This window comes from Phocoena phocoena, chromosome 15 (genome assembly GCF_963924675.1).
Source record: "Phocoena phocoena chromosome 15, mPhoPho1.1, whole genome shotgun sequence".
Taxonomy (NCBI): Eukaryota; Metazoa; Chordata; class Mammalia; order Artiodactyla; family Phocoenidae; genus Phocoena; species Phocoena phocoena.
The window spans coordinates 25,519,426-25,541,267 of NC_089233.1; the positions used below are offsets into that span (position 1 = coordinate 25,519,426).

General features: G+C 50.1%; 1 protein-coding gene across 4 annotated transcripts in view; it reads left to right on the plus strand.

The window, feature by feature from the left end:
• MYH11 (myosin heavy chain 11) overlaps positions 1-21,842 on the plus strand; it is a 110,350-nt gene that overhangs the window by 67,824 nt on the left and 20,684 nt on the right. For all 4 annotated transcript variants that reach the window (XM_065891779.1, XM_065891780.1, XM_065891781.1 and 1 more), the window contains 17 exons: positions 649-744; positions 2,785-2,903; positions 4,498-4,650; positions 5,579-5,752; positions 6,729-6,902; positions 8,279-8,393; positions 11,060-11,253; positions 12,623-12,744; positions 12,868-12,937; positions 13,102-13,262; positions 14,641-14,749; positions 16,448-16,579; positions 16,671-16,877; positions 17,843-17,980; positions 19,069-19,192; positions 19,893-20,064; positions 21,536-21,748. In XM_065891779.1, the coding sequence (XP_065747851.1) occupies positions 649-744; positions 2,785-2,903; positions 4,498-4,650; positions 5,579-5,752; positions 6,729-6,902; positions 8,279-8,393; positions 11,060-11,253; positions 12,623-12,744; positions 12,868-12,937; positions 13,102-13,262; positions 14,641-14,749; positions 16,448-16,579; positions 16,671-16,877; positions 17,843-17,980; positions 19,069-19,192; positions 19,893-20,064; positions 21,536-21,748 (2,473 nt within the window). The remainder of the gene's footprint in view (positions 1-648; positions 745-2,784; positions 2,904-4,497; positions 4,651-5,578; positions 5,753-6,728; positions 6,903-8,278; positions 8,394-11,059; positions 11,254-12,622; positions 12,745-12,867; positions 12,938-13,101; positions 13,263-14,640; positions 14,750-16,447; positions 16,580-16,670; positions 16,878-17,842; positions 17,981-19,068; positions 19,193-19,892; positions 20,065-21,535; positions 21,749-21,842) is intronic.

A 21,842-nucleotide genomic window follows, 5' to 3' on the forward strand; every position in this document is an offset into this window, starting at 1 on the left:
GGATGACCACCATGCTGACCTCTAACAGCATAGTTTTGCCCATTCTTGAACGTTCCGTAAATGGAACTTACATGGTATGTTCTTGTTTGCATTTGGAGTCCTTTGTTCAGCATTAGTATTTGTGAGATATACAGCAATTTTGTTGTTTGTAGTCATAAATCATTCAGTCTCCTTGCTGTATAGAAGGGGTTGACAAACATTTTCTGTAAAGGGCCAGAGAGTAAATATTTTAGCCTTGGTGGGCCATACGATCTCCATGGAAATGGTTGAACTCTGCCATTAAGCATGCAAACCGCTATAGACAATATGTAAGTGAATGAGTGTGGCTGGGTTCCAATAAAACTTTATTTACAATGGCAGGCATTGGGTCGGATTTGGTCCACTGGCTATAGATTGCCATCCCCTGCTGCATAGTATTCCACTGTAGGGCACGGTTTTTAGAAACCATCCAAAAATATTCTGCTCCTCCCAGCCAGGTTTTCTCCCCTCTTAGCCGGGAATTGGGGTACTTTGGCTTTCTCCAAAAAGCTCAGAACTGAGTCTTTTTAGGGGAAAGATGTAGGCTGGCTCTGGGTCCTCAATGACCTTTAGACTCCAAACCTTGGGATTGGCACTTGTGTCTTATCTGTACTTCTCTCTTCACTTCAGCCATATTGAAGGTGGTGTCATCCGTCCTGCAGCTTGGGAATATTGTCTTCAAGAAGGAAAGAAACACAGACCAGGCGTCCATGCCGGATAACACAGGTGCTTGCTGCTTTTTCATAATAACTGATGACTTTGTTGATGGGAGGGAAGGTCACATTGTCTTTGGTTATTTTTCTGGATGAGGTTATCTGGGGCATTAACAAGAACTAGACTTTATTATCACTTGATTCTCTCTTTTTTCAAACTTTTCACTGCTTAAGATCCTACATGGAAAGTTCTTGAGTCAGAGAGTGGGGGAAAAAACTTAAGTTTTGGATCAGACAACATCCTTAGGGAGTGCCTCTTCTAAAAACCCCACACTCATTTGTTTTATTAAACAAATATTTTTGAGCACCTGCTATATGCCGGGCACGGGGATACAGCAGGAAATGAGACAGGGACCACCCCATTTCTTATGGCATATACGGTCTTGTTGGGGAGACAGACCTCACGTTTCCCTGCAGATGGGATTGTTGGATAAAATAAAGGATGCCCAGTGAAATTTGAATTTCAGATAAACACTTTTGATAGTAAGTATGTTCTAGGCAATATTGGGGACATAATTATACTAAAAAGTGTTCATTGTTTATCTGAAATTCAAGTTTCACTGGGCTTCCTATATATTTTTCCTAAATCTTAACAGCCCTACCTGCAAATAAGTAGTGTTTCGTGTTTTGAAAAGATGGCCTGGCTACCACCATGCTTGTTGGTGGCTGATGCAAAAGGATGACATAGGTTCCCAACGTGCTCACCTGTGGCCTCACATCGCTGTCTCAGGCTGTATATTGGGTTGCTTTTCCAAGCTCCCAGTTTGACTGCCAGTTGTTTCTTATGTGTTATACTCCCAGATATAGCAAGTTAAAGGAATCCTCGCTCTGAGGAGAGACCCTCAGGGAAAGAGAAACCAAAAGAGCACCCTTGAAAAGAGATGGTAAAAAATCCTAAAACTACACTATTTACCGTCCACCTCACACATCCAAACTGTCGTGTATCACTAGTCTTCACATTAAGGAAGGAGCTAATGGACTTTTTATTTTTGGAGAAAAAGTTTTTATGCAGAACTACATGAATACAGCAAGAACCCACATGTTCACCATTCAGAATTGACATTTGTGAATATTTTCAAACACATCTTTATCTTTAGAATGAAGCAAAACACAGTATAGAGAAGACTGACATCTCTTATCTTCCCAACTGAGTCCCTGAACCTCCTGGCAACCACAATTGTACTGTACCACATACCCTTCTGGTTTTATGTTTATAATTTCACACACATGTATCTGAACAGTATACAGTGTTGCTTTGTGAGCGTGTTTTTAATTTACATGAATGATGTCACTCTGTAGGCATCATTCTGCAACTTTTTTTTTTTTACTCTGTACTCACAACTGTCTAGATCAGGGTTTCCTAACAGTAGCATCCCCTAGTGTGACAACCAAAAATGTCTCCAGATATTGCCAATGTCCCATGGGAGCAAAATCATTCCCAGCTGAGAACCACTGGTCTAGAGAGAAAGAAAAAGCCAGGTCATTGCTTTAACTGCTATTCGGTATTCCATCTTATAAAAATACTGTGATATATTTGTTTGCTCCCTTATGAATAGACATTTAAGTTGTTTCCAATATTTCTTCCACTACATACGCTGCAACATATATCTTGGAATGGTGGAACAAATGCTTATTGAATTTAACTATATGTCATGTTCATACCTACCTCATTTAATCCCATTGATAACCTAACAAGGTACCAAATAGCTGATCCTTTTTGTAAGCAAGAGCCTGGGAAGCTAAGTAGCTTTTCCAAAATCACATGGCTAGGAAGTGGGAAAGGAGCAAGGATTTGAACCTAGTTCTGACCCTAAGCCCCCAATTGGGGCCCACCTCCAACCCAGCCCCATCATTGCCTCTTTTAGCCAAACACTGGGGGTGAGGTCACTAATGACAGCAGTTTGTAGGACTCTTTCATGCTATGTCCACTATCATGCTCCATTTCACCAAGGAAAAACCAATGTATTCACAGATCACAAATATCCCATGTTATGTGCTCTTTCCAAGCCTGCACTTTTGTGATACACTTAATATGCTTCTTTTCTCCATCCAGCTGCTCAGAAAGTTTGCCACCTCATGGGGATTAATGTGACAGATTTCACCAGATCCATCCTGACCCCACGTATCAAAGTCGGGCGGGATGTGGTACAGAAAGCTCAGACAAAAGAACAGGTAAATGATGCATTTGCCATTTATTCCTGCACTTGTCATTTATTCCTGCAGAATCTTCCATCCATCCAGCCCTCTAGCCATCCATCCATCCATCCATCCACCCATCCATCTGTCCATCCATCCATTCATCTGTTACCTAACCAAACTTGGGTCCACTCACCAGCCACACAGCAAAGCCAATTTGCTGACACTGAGTTGTGGTGAAGGAAAGTACAGAGTTTATTGCAGGTGCCCAATGAGGAGAATGGGTGGCTCATGCTCAAAAGACCTGAACTCCCTGGTGGCTGTCAGGGAAGGGCTTTTATTGTTTTTGTTTTTGTTTTTTTTCTTTCTGCGGTACGCGGGCCTCTCACTGTTGTGGCCTCTCCCGTTGCGGAGCACAGGCTCCGGACGCGCAGGCTCAGCGGCCATGGCTCACGGGCCCAGCCGCTCTGCAGCATGTGGGATCTTCCCGGACTGGGGCACGAACCTGTGTCCCCTGCATCAGCAGGCGGACTCTCAACCACTGCGCCACCAGGGAAGCCCAGGGAAGGGCTTTTAAAGGCAACATTTGGGGTCAGGGTTGCAGGGGGCGTGACTTTCTTCAGATTGGTTTGTGGTGAGGTAACAAGGTGGTATTCCAGGAATCTTAATCATCGACCTTCTGCTTCCAGCTAGTCTGGGTTCTATGCACTTGTGTATGTAGTCACCATCCTCCTCCTGGGTGGGGGTCTTAGTTCCTGCAGAACAACTCAAAGACTGTATCACATTCAGATTGTTATGTGTATCCCTTGAGGAGGAACTAGGACTCTGTTTTATCCCTGCACTATTGTTTCTTGACGGCTTTTCCTTTGTTTCTGCATTCCCTCACTTCCCTAATTAGTAACTCCTTGAATCTGCTCTTTGGAAATCAGGGAAGGCTTAGGAGCCCTTTCTCTACAAACAAGAAACAGGGGACATGGAGGGGCTTTTGTACCTGTCAAGGCCCCACAGGGTTCTGCTCAGTTTTGGCCCCCATCCCCGCTCCAATCCTGAGTGGAACAGGTACAGTACGAGAATGGGAATAAAATTTTGGATAGAGAGATTAATCATAAACTCGGCAGAGGAACTCGGTTTTAGGGGGACTTGGTTTCACATCCATCCATCCACCCATCCATCTTTGTATCCCTCATCTATCCAATACTAGAATAATCAAAGTCCTATGTCAGGTTTTGAAGATACAACACTGACTGCATAAGAACAGCAGAGTTCCTCACTCCTGACCTCATCTTGAGCTCTTAATTGCAGGTACGAGGTTGAACTATGTTTTGGAAATGACTGTATACCCTTTCTAGAGGCAGGACTGACCGCCTCTAAATGATCACTGGGATGGAGCAGACTCCACTTTGCTCCAGGTCCCTCTGACAGGAAGTGATTATTATTCACATTGTCATTCCTAGGTCTGACCACTCTGCCCCTCATTGCTGGTTGTAGAGATGGTATAGTTTCCTTTTCTTTGTTTATTTTTTAAGGACTGATTATAGGTAGAGGGAAAATAAAACTCCAGGGCCACCAGCCAGGCCCATGTGAAAACACAGCCCATTGGGAGTAACCATGTCCTCTCGCCCCCCTGTAGGCAGATTTTGCAATAGAGGCCCTGGCCAAGGCCACTTATGAGCGCCTTTTCCGCTGGATACTCTCCCGCGTGAACAAAGCCCTGGACAAGACTCACCGGCAAGGGGCTTCGTTCCTGGGGATCCTGGACATCGCTGGATTTGAGATCTTTGAGGTACAGCTTGGCAGGCTCATGACAGACATGGTCTCGGTTCTCTGGAAATTAGCTTCCACTTGGAGAAATCACTATTTTGGAGAAAGGCAGGTGGCTACTATAGGGTGGGAGACTGTCTAGTTAAGGTTAAATCCTTGAGGGTGTAAGAGACAGAAATCCAATGGGGAATATATTGGTTTCTGAAACTGAGGCCAGAGGTACAGCTGGATCCAACAGGCAGGACCTGAACTCCTGCCATCTCCCTCTCTCCGCCATCCTCCACCTTGGCTCTATTCTCAAGCAGGCTCTCCCCTCATGGTGGCAAGATGGCTGCCACCGCTCCAGACTGCCTCTCAGTTCCAACCAGTTCCAATTCTTTCCAACAGTTCCACCCAAAGTCTTGGAATTGAGTCTCATTGACTCCTACCTGAGTTGGGCCACATGTCACCTCAGAGCCAAGCACTGTTTTTCGGGTCTTTCAGTACTTCATGGAATGTAACATGCCTCCTGGGTCCCACTCCCATGGGTTGGAGGGAAGTTCTCAGTGAAAGGGAAGATGTTGAGATTGACAGATATTCCAGAACATATCTACTATGGAATTACTCCCTCTCTGAGCCTCAGTTTCCACATCTGCAAAATGGGGTGATGAAATACCTTACACGGTTATTCTATCCATAAATCATTGTGCAGATGGAGATAAGCATCCTTAAAACCACGTGTGTCCGTAAAACCATGTGACATGAGAATAAGTAACTTTTGCCAGCCCTCATGAACCCTGGGCAGCCTTCACTGGGGCCTGAGACCTCTCTGGGTGCTGAAATGGCACAGCAGGCTTGTGGAAAGTGTGTCCGGCGTGGGGCTTTCTCCAGCACGGAGCTTCTCCGGGGCCCCAAGTCCTCTGACTTGTACCGCGATGCTCACGGGGCCTCCCCTGGTGTCATGTGCTCAGGTGAACTCGTTCGAGCAGCTGTGCATCAACTACACCAACGAGAAGCTGCAGCAGCTCTTCAACCACACGATGTTCGTCCTGGAGCAGGAGGAGTACCAGCGCGAGGGCATCGAGTGGAACTTCATCGACTTCGGGCTGGACCTGCAGCCCTGCATCGAGCTCATCGAGCGGCCAGTAAGGCCCCACCTCACACTCGCACGCAGCCGGCACGCGGACCCTGCACACTCTCCGTGGGGCATGGCTTCCCCCCTCAATGAGTCCCAAAAGCCTGTAAACTGAATCTTTGTGAACTAAGTCACATTGTCCCTTGACTCACATTTTCATATCAACGGTATTTCTTTTTTTATTCCTCCCCTCTCCTCCCCTCCCCACCACGCCCATCCCTCCCCTTCCCATCTCTCCCAGTCATTCATTCCCAAAGGCGAGGATCTTGGTTGTTTTCACTGACCCATCCCAAACTCCTAGAACCATGCACATAATAGGTACACAAGAAATAATTATTGAATGACCATTTACTGAGCACCTACTATGGGCTGGGCCCTCTCTTTAGGGGCTGGGGATGTAACAATGAATGAGATGGATGCAGTCCCTGCCCTCCTGGAAGAGCGGATAATGAAACCAAACAAAAGAAGCAACTAAAACCCCTGATAAGGCCAACGCGGAGAGTGGTTTAGGAGTGCCTGCTTTGGACAGAATAGTCAGGAAAGGCTTCTCTGATCTGAGTCCAAAAAGCGAAGGCTATTCCAGCAGAGAAAATGGCATGTGCAGATCTGGTGGTGCTCCTGACACCTTAGTTTAAAGTGTCTCAGCCACAGAGAAGCACTTTACCCAAAGGAACCCTTAGGTGAATTTATACGTAAAGGAGTGCATTCCTTTGCTAGAACTCTTTGTGATGTTGTGTGTGTACTGCCCACGAGGGGGCAGCAGCAAGCATGTTCTGTTGGGGCTGGCCCTTCCCTAGTGCTGGTCCACTGGGCACATCATTCTTTGAGGATAGATTGGGGGAGCTGGGGTCGAGGGCATAAATCCACCTTTATATGTAGGTAGATACAGTAATGGAGCCTATGCGTGTGTTTGGGTGACCGGCTCTTCCTGGCAAGCCTGAGGTTTGGGCATCCTTGCTATGGTCTGCCCTGCTTGTCTTCCACAGAACAACCCTCCAGGTGTGCTGGCCCTGCTGGACGAGGAGTGCTGGTTCCCCAAAGCCACAGACAAGTCCTTTGTGGAGAAGTTGTGCTCGGAGCAGGGCAACCACCCCAAGTTTCAGAAGCCCAAGCAACTCAAGGACAAAACTGAATTCTCTATCATCCACTATGCCGGGAAGGTACCAGCTGAATGTCCCAGGGGTCTCTCTGTTCCAGGGGACCCAGGCAGGATGCTCAGAGTAGGAGTAACTTGCGAATGGCAGAACCCAAAGACATCTGGTATAAATCAAATCCCAACCAAGTCTTATACATGATTTGTCTAAGCATCAGTAAGGGACAAGATATAGAGATATAACATATAATAGAAAGGCTAAGGTATATATAATACATGTATATTAGAGATATAGAATATATAATGTAGTGGAGAGGCTAATATATATGTTGTCTATTATATACATATATGAGATATATAATATAATGTATTAGAGAGGCTACTGTATACAGCTATTATATTAGCCTCTCTAATATACTCCAACCTCAGTGGCCAGGCAATTCTTTCTTGTATAGACTCTAAATCCTTCCTGCTACAAGTTAAACCCAACAGGAAGGGCCAACTGGAATGGAGTGACCAATAAACCCACTTTTGAGTCCAACAGGAATCTCCTTTATCATGCCCTTGGGTTTGCCATTGCCAGCCTGTGCCACCCAGGGAAATCTGCGATGGCTGTCTTCTTCCTTCCTCCTCCTTCCTCCTCCTTCCTCCTCCTCTGCCTCTGTCATCACTGTCATCATGTCATAGCTCTTGATGTACAGGACCTTCCCCTATGGCTCCTGAGGGTCCTGGATAATGTAGAAAAGACATAGCTCAGTCTGACTTGAAGAATCTTAAGAGTATTTTATTGACTCCCCAGTATCTTCACTGGGGACAAGCAATGCCCTAAACCAGGGATTGGCGAACTACAGCCCAGGTGCCAAACCCAGCCCACAGCCTATTTTTGTAAATAAAGTTTTATTGGCACACAGTTTAGCTCAGGCCTGGCCATCACAGTTAAAACCCACATCCTGTAAGAGCCCACCAGAGCTATTTTATCAGTTCCTTCCATTTCATAGTCAAAATAATAAAATTAAAAAGAGGTCCCCAAATTTAATTTAAAAACCAGATTGTTGTCAAGCCTTCACTGGATGAGAGGGGAACTTTGGGTGTGAGGGGAGGGTATTCACCACCAGCAAAGCTCCACACCTTTTGGAAATCACAGGCATCGTGCTGGGCTCTGGCAAAGGGAGGCTGCCGGAGGAGGCTTACTGGAGAAGGCAAGGATAGAGATGAGGCCTTCCTAGCAAAGGCTACCATGGCTGATGCCCTACTGTGCGCAGAGCTCTTTAAAGTTCTGGCCTATTGGTCTCTTCATTGATGTTTGTGGATTCCCATCATGGCAACCACTAATGTTTCCTCTCTGACCTCGGAAGATCCGGGAGGGAAACAGGAGGACTGGAGCCCTGCCCTTAGTTCATAACTGAAGCAGAAGCACCTGACCGGTGGGGTGGTCCTTGGCAGGTGGACTACAATGCAAACGCCTGGCTGACCAAGAATATGGACCCGCTGAATGACAATGTGACTTCCCTCCTCAATGCCTCCTCGGACAAGTTTGTGGCCGACCTGTGGAAGGACGGTAAGGCCCTGCCTGCTGAAGCAGGAGGACTGAACTCCCTCCAGCCCCTTCCAGCTGCCCCTGATTCCCACACCTGCTCCCAGGAGGGGCGGGCCTTTGTGCGGTGGGGGAGAGGGCAGTGTTGGCAGGTGCTAATGATGTCTGATTGACACATTCAACAAATTCCTGAGGCCCTCAACTCCACGCCTGGACCCCAGGGAGAAGGTCCTGAGTCAGGGCTCAGGCACTGATGGAGGAAATATCCTAGAAGGCATGTTGGGTCAGAAGGCCCCTCTGGAGTCAGAAAGGCTTAACTGAATTCTCTTCTCTGCCATGTACCAGCTGTGCGATCTTGGACAAGTCACTTGACTGCCTTAAGCTTCCCTGTCCTCATTGCTAAAGCCAGAAAAAAAAAAAAACTCCCCTACCTCCCCTAAGATTATTGTGAGGGTGAAATGAGATCAGTGGGGCCAAGCTTGACCATGGATCAGGATCTCCTGGGAGGCTTGTTAAAACGCAGATGATCGCTGGGCCTCCTCACAGGGATGGGGCCTGAGAATTTGCATTTCTAACAAGTTCCTGGGTGGTGCTGATGCTGCTGGTTTGGGGACCACACTTCGGTTCCCTTTAAGAATTAGAGAATAGATAATCCAGGTGAAGTACTTAGCATCCGCTAGCCCATAGTAGGGACTTAGTATATATCAGCTGCTGCAATGACTATTAGGGGTGGTGGGCTTTACTGCTTTTGTTCCTGGACCTCGGTGCCCACAGCAGATTTCACTCTTGACACACAGCCTGTGGGCCTAGGGCCTACAGGACTGGCTGCCCTTGCTTTAGGCATGGGGTTCAGTTCTGCCAACATTTCCTGGGTGTCAAGGCCCTGGGATGGGGTAACAGCATCTCAACCTGGGTCATACCTCACACCTAGGACTCATGATGAACTCAGCAAGTCCTTCCTTCAAGGAGCCACAGTCTTGTGGGAGAGGCAGACAAACAAAGACATTATTATATGAAGCCTAGTTGAGCACAAGGAGCAGAAATGGTGGGGTCTAATGCCAGTGGGGTTGAACCCCACAACACCATCAACCAACTGGATACAATTGACTATACCTGTAGTCTGTGTTGTCCAACAGCAGAACACATGTTCTCCTCAAGCTCATGTGGAACATTCACCAAGATGGACCACACTCTGGACCCTAAAACACACCTTAACAAATTGAAAAGAATAGAAGTCATACAATGTCTGCTCTTAGACCACAGTGGAATTGAACTAGAAATAACAGAAAGAGGGCTTCCCTGGTGGCGCAGTGGTTGAGAGTCCACCTGCTAATGCAGGGGACACGGGTTCGTGCCCCAGTCCGGGAGGATCCCACATGCCATGAAGCGGCTGGGCCCGTGAGCCATGGTCGCTGAGCCTGCGCATCCGGAGCCTGTGCTCTGCAATGGGAGAGGCCACAACAGTGAGAGGCCCACGTACCACAAAAAAAATAACAGAAAGATAACTGAAAAATCTGAAAATATGTGGAGGTTAAGCTACACACTTCTAAATAACACAATGGGTCAAAGAACAAATTTCTTTGACCCATGTGTTATTTAGAAGTGTGTTGTCATTTGTTAATTTTCTCAAGGGAAATTTTAAAATGTTGAACCAAATGAAAATGAAAACACTACTTATTAAAATTTGTGGGATGCAGCAAAAGCTGTGCTTTGAGGGAAATTTATAGCAATGCCAGGATTGGGCTTGGTATGTGCACCACCTGCTGGGCCAGTAGGAGTCTCTCATTCCATTCCGAAAGAAAAAGAGTCTTGGTGGTGATAATAGTAATAATAATAATACCACCACCCACTCTTTGTTGCTTTGTTGAGCCCTTACCAAAGTGCCAGATTCCTATGTTGGAGTGTTTGCTATGCCTTCTACCCAGAATATTCCTTCTCTTGATATCTGCCTGACTACTTTCTGGTCTCTACTCAAAAATATCAGTTTATCAGAGGGACACCCCCATCATGCTAAGAGATCACCCCCATCATTCCCAACCCACCTTAACCCTGCTTTATCTTTCTAAGCACACCTTCACCACCCCAAATATTATATACCTACATGTGTGATCATTGTCTGCTCCTTCCATTAGAATATCCATAGGATATGAGCTGGGGTCAGGGGGACACAGGGTCTGTGTTTTGTTCACGTCTGTATGCCCAGGGCCTGACACACAGTAGGCTCTCAATAAATATTTGTTGGTGGATGAAGGATTGAAGGCAGGCAGGGAAGTAAGCACTTCGCATGCCTTATTCGCTTATTCCTGCCCTGGGAGGTAGATGCTGTCATCAACTCCATTTCATAGAAGGAGAAACTGAGGCACAAAATGACGCTAGGCCAAGGCAGTGGCAAAAGCAGGATTTACTCCCACATCTCTGTGACAATGTCAGAGAGAATTTGTTCTTTCTGTCACTTAGGAGCTCTCGGGGTCTCAGAAATAGATAATATAGTACTTGGAAAGCAAAGCCCCCTGTGCCTCCATTTACCTGCCTCTAGAGGGAAGGTGTTGGCTGGCAGAGGAAAGAATGGGGAATGGTGCCCACAAGGGAGCAGGGGACCTGAGGTCTCAACCTTCCAGGCTGGTCCCCTGGCCTGCTATGGAGGTTCAGGTTCCCTGGGTGGGCCGACATCACCCTTCATGTGCCCACAGTGGACCGCATCGTGGGCCTGGACCAGATGGCCAAGATGACGGAGAGCTCGCTGCCCAGCGCCTCCAAGACCAAGAAGGGCATGTTCCGCACCGTGGGGCAGCTCTACAAGGAGCAGCTGGGGAAGCTGATGACCACGCTGCGCAATACCACCCCCAACTTCGTGCGCTGCATCATCCCCAACCATGAGAAGAGGGTGAGGCTACCACCCGGCTCTTGGGGGGTCAGAAGGTCCCCCCGGGACATCATCAGGGTCTGTGGGGAAAGGGAAGGCAGAGCGGGGTACAAGGGCTGGAGGAAAGCTTGACCACCACCCCACCACCCCGAGGGCTCCATCTGACATGGGTAAGAGGCGCTCATTTCCCAGCCTGGAGGCAAAAGAAGGCAAGAGAGGAAAGGAGAATGCACCCGGGGACCTTGAGCCCTGGAGTGGCTGCACAGGGTATCAGATCACTCATTCGTCCATTATTCCAGCTAATAATTACTGAGCTCCACTTGTGCCAGGATACAGTGCTGGATAAATTATTGTCCTTGCCTGCAGGTTTCTTATAATCTAGGGCAGGGGTGCTTTAGCTGGGGGCAATTGTGTGCCCTCCCTCCCCTGCAGGGGAGATTTGGCCATGTCCGGAGACATTTTTAACGGGGAGGGGGCAGTTACTGGCATCCAGTGCATAGAAGCCAGGGATGCTGCTAAACATCCTTCAGTGTGCAGGGCAGTCCCCCACCACAGAGAATTATCCAGCCCAAGATGTCAGTATTGCTGAGGTTGTGGGAGAGGTAGACAGCTGATACCCATGATGTTATCTGGGTAAATTATGAGAACACCAAAGAGCTGGGGCTCCCACTTGAGACTGGGGGCTCCGAGAAAGCTTCTTAGAGAATGGGAAGTTGGTGATGCTGAGAGCAGTGTGGGAAGGGCACCCTAGGCAGAGGGACCAGAATAAGCAAAAGCGTGGAGGTGAGAAATGAAGGGTCTGGGCAAGGAAACGCTAGGTGGGTCATTTTGTGTTGACGTGTGATGGTGTGAGGCAGGGATTGGGAAGAGCTGAGGCTGGAACTGTGGGTGGGGCTAGATTGTGGAGTTCCTGTGGGTGGACCAGAGCTTGGCCTTCCTGCTGTAGGATGCCATCGGGGGCTTTTAAAAGCAGGGGTATGTCATGATCAGATTCACATTTTAGAAACCAAATAAGGGGATAAGAGAGTCAGGACAGGGTGGGACGATAGTATGAAGTTGTTGTGATCATTGGGACAGGAGAAGATGGGGGTGAGTAGATGGCAGTGACAATGGTAGTGGAGAGAAGTGTGTAGATGGGGAGACATTTGGGAGGTAGGAGTCATAGAACTGGTGATGGACAGGAAGTGAGGGAGGGAGAAGTGACGAGGAGGAAGCCCCAGGTGATGCTAGTGCCACCAAGTACAAGAGGTGACACCAGAACCCTCAGCTGAGCTCTCACCTGGTGCCCTGTGATCCCCCATGGCCTGGCGAGGTGGGTCACCAGGCCTGAGATTTGGGGCTTGCTGCTCCCCGCGGCCCCGGCGGCCCACTGCCCTTTGCGTCTTTGCAGTCCGGAAAGCTGGACGCCTTTCTGGTGCTGGAGCAGCTGCGGTGCAACGGGGTCTTGGAAGGCATCCGAATCTGCCGCCAGGGATTCCCTAACAGGATCGTCTTCCAGGAGTTCCGCCAACGGTGAGCCCACCGGGGCCGGGCACGGGTGGGGCAGCGGGTGGGATGGGGGTGAGCAGGCTGGGTGGAGGGACAGACGGACGACAGAGATTCACTCGGTCGGTGACTCCTGCCCTGTGTCTCAAGCTATGAGATCCTGGCCGCAAACGCCATTCCCAAAGGCTTCATGGACGGGAAGCAGGCCTGCATTCTGATGGTGAGCCCAGCCCCAGCCCCACCCCAAATATCCAACTGCAGACCTCCCGGCCTCTGGTGGCACTTCCCGCAGCTGCTCCGGGTGGGACCCTCCTTAAACACACTTAACCCCTGGCCAAGTGGCATAGCCGAGAACGGGAACTCTCATCCTCCTTCCTTCTGCAGATCAAAGCCCTAGAACTCGACCCCAACTTGTACAGGATTGGGCAGAGCAAAATCTTCTTCCGAACTGGTGTCCTGGCCCACCTAGAAGAGGAGCGGGACTTAAAGATCACCGACGTCATCATGGCTTTCCAGGCGATGTGTCGCGGCTACCTGGCCAGAAAGTAAAGACCCACGCGCTATCACCTCCCTGCAAACACAGGCCAGAAATACAAAATTTCGCGGGCTTTCTGGCCTCATGTTCTGATTTTCTGATTCTAAGAGGCCATCTGCTCTAAGATGCATCATTGATTGAATGGCAGCCTTTTCTTGGGGGAGAGAAATGCTACCACTTTAAATATATGCACTAGTTATAAGGGCGGGGCAGGAAGGAGTTAAGACCATGGGCTCTGGAGAGTTAGACGTGGGTTCTCACCCTGGCTCCCCTACTTATTTGCTGAAGAACCTTGGGAAGGTTACTCTACCTCTGAGCCTCAGGAAAATGAACATAATCATTCCTGCCTCATAAACTTCTTTTAATGAGGGGTCAATGAAATACTGCATGAAAAGGGTTGAGAACAGTGGCTGGCTATCATTTCAGAAATGTGAGAATATGATAAAGTGTCTGAGGAAAGAGTATTTGTGTCTATACCCCTATGTCCAAGTGGGACTCATAAGGCAAAGTCTTAGAAGGCCTGATGCCCCCTCTGTTTTGGGAATCCTGAGGGCTGGGTGAGGGCTGCAGTTCCTCCATGAAACTCACACCCCAAACAGGACACAGGGGCTGGCAGAGTAGCTCCTGTCCAGGGCATATGTCTTCAGGAGGTACGGACCATGCACTCATCTGCAGAGCCCTGACTGTGTCAAGCTGATTCATTGTCAAGTAGACCCAGGATGGTCAAGGTCAGATCTGGGGAGCTCTTGGTCCAGGGACAGACCTAAACTGTTAACTTTCATAACTAAATTCTCTGTTGCCACCCCTCCCACCTCCAGACTAACTGGGGCAATTTTATTCTTCAAATTCACCCACATCCAAGATGGCAGCCGCAATGGCAGCCGCACAGAGGCGAGAGGATGGTGCTCACTGTTCTGTGGTTTCTCAAACCCAGTAGCCCTTAAGTAGGAAGAGTGCTGGTTCTGTGTCAGGTCTGGGATTTTAAATTATTTGAGGAAAGGATAGGTTTGTCAGACACTCAGCTTTGGGGAAGATGTGGCACAGCTGAGGGTGTAGGACAGCCCTTAGGAATGGTGTAGCATAGATCAGTTTCCTGGGTGTTGTCAGGACCACAGATCTGAATCCAGGGCATTTTGTGAGCCTTGGGTCTTCCTTGTCCACTGAGAAAGGCTCTGGCCTCCAGATGGTATACTTTTGCTGATGCTCAGAGCTTCCTGGAGAATCTGGGCTGGAGAGAATGGGGGACGTCCTTGTACAAGTCACTAAATCACAAGCCAAAGAGAAGCATCGTGCCTTCGGGATGCCGCGGGGCGGGATGCCGTGACAACACAGTGAGGTGTGTGCTGAGCCAAGCAGGTCTTCTCACAGCTCCCCTTCCCTCTCCCCAGGGCTTTCGCCAAGAGGCAGCAGCAGCTGACGGCCATGAAGGTGATTCAGAGGAACTGCGCTGCCTACCTCAAGCTGAGGAACTGGCAGTGGTGGCGGCTCTTCACCAAAGTGAGTGCCTCCTTCTCCCACCCCCCATCCCCCCACCCAGTCCTGGGTCTTCACTTGGACGCTGTCCATGTGGAACTGGAGGTGATTGACAGCAGGTGTGCAACTGAGGGCTCGAAACCAAACCTTGCCCTTTGGCGATTCTCCAGGCCTGAGAAAGGCCCCCTCTTTGGCACATGGGTTACAGCCATGACCTTAACCCAGATGCAGAGCATTTCCACCACCACGAGGATCACCTGTTGCGCCTTTAGAGCCCTACCCACTTCCCTCCATAGCCCCAGCAAGCACGAATCTGTTCTCCATTTCTATCATTTTGTCATCTCAAGGTTGTTCTATAAATGGGGTCCTTCAGGATGTCACCTTTTGAGATGGGCTTTTGTCACGAAGCATCACTCCCTGGAGATCCCTCCATCCAGCTTGTTGTGTGTATCCATTGTCTGTTTCTCTGGGTACAACTTGGTCTTGCAGCATCACTGGCTGTCATGAGCCAATCGTGCAAAGACTTGCTCTGTAGGGACAGACATGGCTTTCTCTTAGGTGCCCTTGAGTGTGTAAATGGGCGCAAACCTTTTTCACTGAGCAAGTATGTATTGAGGAACTACTGTGCACCAGACACGTGCAGGGTGCTAGGGGTGCCCTGGCCTCATGAATATTCTAGTCGAGTGGGGAAGCAGACGGGGTCAGCACAGGAACAATGCCCATGGCAGACTGGGGTCAGCGCAGGAAGGTAGCCACAGTGTGTCTGACAGGGCTTGAACACAGGAGTTAGGAGTCAGCTTGGTGAAGAGCAGTGAGGGGAAGCTGCTTTTGGAAATGTTCATCCCCACTGACCCAACTTCTAGAAAACTCTTCTCAGAAAACCATCTGAAATAAAGAAAATCAAGAATGAAGGGCATTCATTTACAAGAGCAAAATTTCCGTGCCCAGCCCTGGCAGACTGACTCACACCAGCTCATCCATCAATGGGATATTTTTCAACCATTAAAAATGATGGTTATCTAAAAATCAAGTTGTAAAGCTGATGGGACAGCATGGGGTGATAATTATCTTATAGCTTTTAGTAATAAAAGCAGCAAGTAGGGAATTCCCTGGCGGTCTAGTGGTTAGGACTCCACGCTTTCACTGCCAGGCACCTGGGTTCAATCCCTGGGGGGTGAACTAAGATCCCACAAGCCGTGCACTGCAGCCAAAAAAAAAGCACTGGGCAGCGTGATCTCAGGTATTTTTTTTTCATGTGTAGGACAATGCTGAGAATGGGAGGTAGGATGTAGGGATTTTTCTTTCCTTTTCTCTCTGGAGGGAAACATATCAGTTTGTTGGCAGCAGTTCTCTCTCAGGATGGGACTAAATGGGGGGAGGGGAGACTTTCTCCTTTCACTTTGCACCTTTTCCCATTGCTCTAATTTAGGAATTTTCAATCTCAGCACTGCTGATATCTTGGGATGGATAATTCTGTGTCGGGGGGCTGTCCTGAGCATTCTAGAATGTTGGGCAGCATCCCTGGCCTATATCCACTAGATGCCAGTAGCATTCCCCACCCCAGTTGTGACAGCTAAAACTGTCCCCAGAAATTTCCAAATATCCCGCTAGGATCTGAGAGTGGGTAAAATTGTCCTTTGCTGAGAACCACTGATTTATTTATTATGAGAGTGTTTCCCTTGTGCCACAAAAGCAAGTGACGGGCTGACCCTCTGTGTGCAGGTGAAGCCCCTGCTGCAGGTGACGAGGCAGGAGGAGGAGATGCAGGCCAAGGAGGATGAGCTGCAGAAGACCAAGGAGCGGCAGCAGAAGGCAGAAAGCGAGCTCAAGGAGCTGGGGCAGAAACACGCGCAGGTACCGGGCCGGGAGCCTGGCCGGGGCTGTGGAGGGCAGGACGCCTGCTCCTGTGGGGCTCACGGGCCGTCTCCCCACCCTCTGCATGCAGCTGACTGAGGAGAAGAACCTGCTTCAGGAGCAGCTGCAGGCAGAGACGGAGCTGTACGCGGAGGCCGAGGAGATGCGGGTCCGGCTGGCAGCCAAGAAGCAGGAGCTGGAGGAGATCCTGCATGAGATGGAGGCCCGCCTGGAGGAGGAGGAAGACAGGGGCCAGCAGCTGCAGGCAGAACGGAAGAAGATGGCCCAGCAGATGCTGGTAAGGCACTGCAGGGGCAGCCCTCGGTGGGTACGAAATCCCTTGACCCTCACGGCAGGCCTGTGAGGTGCATCTGACGTTGTATGTCCCCTTTGGACAGAGAAAGAGACTAAGGCTCGGAGAGAAACCGCCATCTGCCCACACAGGTCTCCTTGGAAGCCTGCTCCGTTCTACTGCCCTGCCTTTCATGTGCAAACACCTTTCTTCCTAATAGCAACCCTGGATGAGGGGTAATTGTATCAGTAAGCTATTGTTGCAGAACCAAAACACCCCAAAACTTAGCAGCTTGGAAATAACAAACATTTATCTCACACAGTCGTGACTCTTGAGAGTGGCTTAGCTGGGTGATTCTGGCTTAGAGCCCCGTACAAGGTTGCAGTCAGGATGTCAGCCTGGGCTGCGGCATCTGAAGGCTGGACTGGGGCTGGAGGACTCACTTGCACATGGCTCACTCACGCGACTGTAGTCAGGAGGCCTCCGTTCCTCACCTTGTGGGCTTCTCCATAGGGCTGCTTGAGTGCCCTCACAATGTGGCGGCTGGCTTTCCCCAGATGGAGTGAATGAAGAGACAACAGGGAGGAAGGTGCAAAGCCTTTTATAGCCTAATCTCTGACTTACACACTCCATCACTTCCTCTTGATATTATTTGTTAGAAGCAAGTCACTAAGTCCAGCTGACACTCAAGGGGAGGAGAATTAGGCTCCACCTCTTGAAGGGAAGAGTATCAAAGAATTTATGGACATATTTTTAAACCACCTTGGTATCTACTATCCCCATTTTACAGAGGAGGAGACTGAGGCTCCACAAAGAAAAGTGGCTTACCCAAACCTTTTCTTTGTGATGAAAGGAGATGGCAGAGCACTGCAGGGAGCCACAGGCTAAGCCTCTGTATCCATGAGTCCCCAGAGCTCCGGGAGTGACTTCGTTTTAAGCAAGGCTGTGATTCTTTTCCTTCCCCCACAAAGGACCTGGAAGAACAGCTGGAGGAAGAGGAAGCTGCCAGGCAGAAGCTACAACTTGAGAAGGTCACGGCTGAGGCCAAGATCAAGAAACTGGAGGATGATATTCTGGTCATGGATGATCAGAACAATAAACTGTCAAAAGTGAGTGGGGTTGAGCGTCTTTGTTAAAATGACAGTCTCATGAGGGCTGAGGACTCCAGATGCCTTCCCTTTTTAGTCAGAGACAAGGTATTGAAGGCCGAGCAAGTAGTTACGTCCAGCATTGACGTGGCGGCCTTGTGACTGCCGTCTGGATGCAGGTGTGCCATGGATGGGGTCCCCGGTGGTCCCACCAGCACCAGGACTGCCACGGAGCAAGTCTCAGAAACGCCACGACCGAAGGAACCCCCAAGTTGTACAAGGGTGGGAGGGCAATACGCCTGGGATTCAGGGGCCCCTCTCACATTCTCACCGTCCATTTGCAGTTGGTAATAGGGGAACCAGCTGTCCTGGGACTGAAGGGTTTCTGGGATGTGGGACTTTCAGTCCCTAAGATGGAAATGTCCCAGTGTAAACCAGGATGACTAGGTCACCCTAGTCAGTAACCACTAAGCAGCCCCACTGAGGCGGACTACCTTTAGTCCTTTGAGCTGGGCACCGACTGCAAGCCAGTCTGTATCAGGTGCAGGGCACGCACAGTGGAGGCGGACCCTGTCCTCGTAGGGCTTATATCCTAGTGAGGCAGCAAGTAGATAATCATACACGCAAACGTTAATTGCCGTTGTGATCAGGACTCTGAAGGAGGTGTTCACCATCTTAAGACCAGAGCACTAGGGGATGGGGGGTGGGATTCAGGGGAGGCTTCCTGGAGGAAGTGACATTTAAGTGGAAACCTGAATAGTGAGAAGCAGTTAGAAGGAGAGGGGGTGGAGGCACATCCCAGGCAGATGGTCCCGTCTGTGCAAGAGCCCTGAGGCTGGGAGGAGCTGGCCTGTGGTAGGAAAGGAAAGAGGGGCCCCCTGGCTGGGACATGAAGTTGAGGGGTGGAGGGGCCTGAGATGAGGAGTCGTCAATCTTTGGAAATTATTATTGTTAAGGAACTTCTCTTTCCCCGTTGAAAACTCTAGGTTGCATTTGGTTATAATGTGGGCTTTCCTTTCAACTGTTTATCTGGAAATTACTAACAGTGAAATGTAGACCCTGGAGAAAAGGAAAAAATGAATGATATTTCTTTTTCTTTCCCCCCAAAGGAGCGAAAACTCCTTGAAGAGAGGATTAGTGACTTAACAACAAATCTTGCAGAAGAGGAAGAAAAAGCCAAGAATCTTACCAAGCTGAAAAATAAGCACGAATCTATGATTTCAGAACTGGAAGGTAAAACGGCAACCCAGTGATATATATATATTTTTTTAATTATATATATATTTATTTATGGCTGCATTGGGTCTTCCTTGCTGCGCGCGGGCTTTCTCTAGTTGCGGCGAGTGGAGGCTACTCTTCGTTGTGGTGCGCGGGCTTCTCATTGCGGTGGCTTCTCTTCTTGTGGAGCATGGGCTGTAGGCACGCAGGCTTCAGTAGTTGTGGCGTGCAGGCTCAGTAGTTGTGGCTCGCGGGCTCTAGAGCGCAGGCTCAGTAGCTGTGGCGCACGGGCTTAGTTGCTCAGCGGCATGTGGGATATTCCTGGACCAGGGCTCGAACCCGTGTCCCCTGCATCAGCAGGCGGATTCTTAACCACCATGCCACCAGGGAAGTCCCCCAGTGATGTTTTGAGTGGACATTTTAAAAGTAGGAATATCAGACAGGAAATCTGAGAACGGAAGATTATTGCAGGAAGGGGACAACCCTATCCAGCTGCCTGCTCACCCTTAGTGAACACACACGTTAATTCCAGAAGGTGCTTGTCACCGGGACTGACTTTCCTTCCACAAGACAGTGGTGCCGGCAGGACAGTTACCAGTGGGGGGGATGTGTGAGTGTGAATTTCCTCCATGTGAAATGCCTGAGCGGAAAGGCTCGTCCTCCAGGGGTCTCTCTGGTAGTGTCCACCTCCTGAGGGGCCCTGGCTTTGTTGTAGTGCGGCTGAAGAAGGAGGAGAAGAGCCGGCAGGAGCTGGAGAAGCTGAAGAGGAAGCTGGAGGGCGAGGCCAGCGACTTCCACGAGCAGATAGCCGACCTGCAGGCGCAGATCGCTGAGCTCAAGATGCAGCTGGCCAAGAAGGAGGAGGAGCTGCAGGCAGCCCTGAGCAGGTAGCGAGGCTGGCGGGGCAGGTCCAGTGTGTGCTGGTGCCCTGAGGGCCACTGCCTATCTGCGGGGGCCTCGGTCTTCCTCCTCCTCCTCCAGGCAGGCCTCCATCTCATGCTAGGTGGCCCAGGCCAGGCCTCCCGGGTGCCTCCCAGTCCTGCTGCCACCTTCAGAACTTTGCCTTTGAATTTCTTCTCTTCCCTCCAAACTCATCCTCTCTTCTCCCACTGTGTCTGCCTCTTGGGTGCCCAGCCTTTGTCGTCTACACCCCAGCTCTGGATTTCTGGTTGTGCACGGAGTCTGTTCTGTTGGCACCGCAAACACCACGGGTCTGAGGCTGAGAGGACCCTCCTGTCCCCCGCCCCCTCCTTCTGAGGTCCTTCTTTTTGCGAATGTGTCTCCTCCCTAGCTTTTACCCTCCTTCTTGTCCCACGCACAGCGTGCAGCAGTCCTCAGAGTCTGCCCGTCCCCTGAGGTGTGTCCCACACCCTTTCCTCTGTGCCCCCTTCTCCCAGCTCTGAGCTGGATTCACTCTAACGGCTTCCCCCCGGGGGTATTACAGCAGCAACAACTAATGGGTATTAGCCTGCTCGCCATATACTAAGTTCTGCTCAAGCAGTGTCTTTGCAGACACTTGGCCAGGTATGCGGCTGTTACCTCCATTCACTGAGGAGGAAGCTGAGCCAGGGGAGGTGAAGGGACATGTGACAGTCTCCCAGCTTTTGAGAGACAGGCTGGGATCCATTCTCTGATTGATCCCCTGGCCAGCTCTCCCTCAGCCCGTTTGTGCCATGTGACAGTGCGAGGGTGATGGGCCACCTCGTGCCTTCCCTCCTGAGGGTCCCTTTCCATCCATCGTGGGCAAAACCAGAGGCAGCTCCACAGTGGTCAGGAGGGAGCTCCCTTCCGTGCCATTCAGACAAGGCTCCCCATGTCCCACACTGACCCCCAGTCACTGCCTCCCCCGGTTTTAACATCCCCCCCAGCCCCACCCCCAAGCAGTGCCTGGCTAAGAGCTTTGCATGTAGCAGAACTCAGACGCTGAGCAGATAGAAGAAAGAATAAACCAGTAGTTGCCAGGGAGGAATAATTGTCTAACATTCAGAAAGCATCTATTAGGCTCCTAATGTAGACAAGGCACCTTGCTAGTCTGGGACAGTGCTTTGTATTGCCCCTATGTCTGTCTCTGCCTCTGCCTCTCTCTCTCTCTCTCTCTCTCACACACACACGCACGCACATGTGCATGACCTGTTTCTTTACATCAGCCCTTGGAAACCACGTTTCTGCATAAGCCTCCAAACCATCCAGCATGGCAAGAAGTGGTCTGCTGTGTCTTGGGACATGAGCGAAACATGTTTTGATATGTATGGAACCCAAATGGCTGGTTCCATAAAGCCATTTTTGGCCACATTGTGGGATGGATAGCAGGGGGATCAGGACCCCAGGGTTTTAATTCTGGGGATCCGTCCCCGGCAGGCTTGATGATGAAATCGCTCAGAAGAACAATGCCCTGAAGAAGATCCGGGAGCTGGAGGGTCACATCTCAGACCTCCAGGAGGACCTGGACTCAGAACGGGCCGCGAGGAGCAAAGCTGAGAAGCAAAAGCGGGACCTCGGGGAGGAGCTGGAGGCGCTGAAGACGGAGCTGGAGGACACGCTAGACAGCACAGCCACCCAACAGGAGCTTAGGTGAAGGGTCCCCGCCCCACTGGCCCGCCACGCTGATGCGACAGTGGAGAGGGGCAAACCCGAGCAGATCCTGGGTCATGGGGTTCCTCAGGCC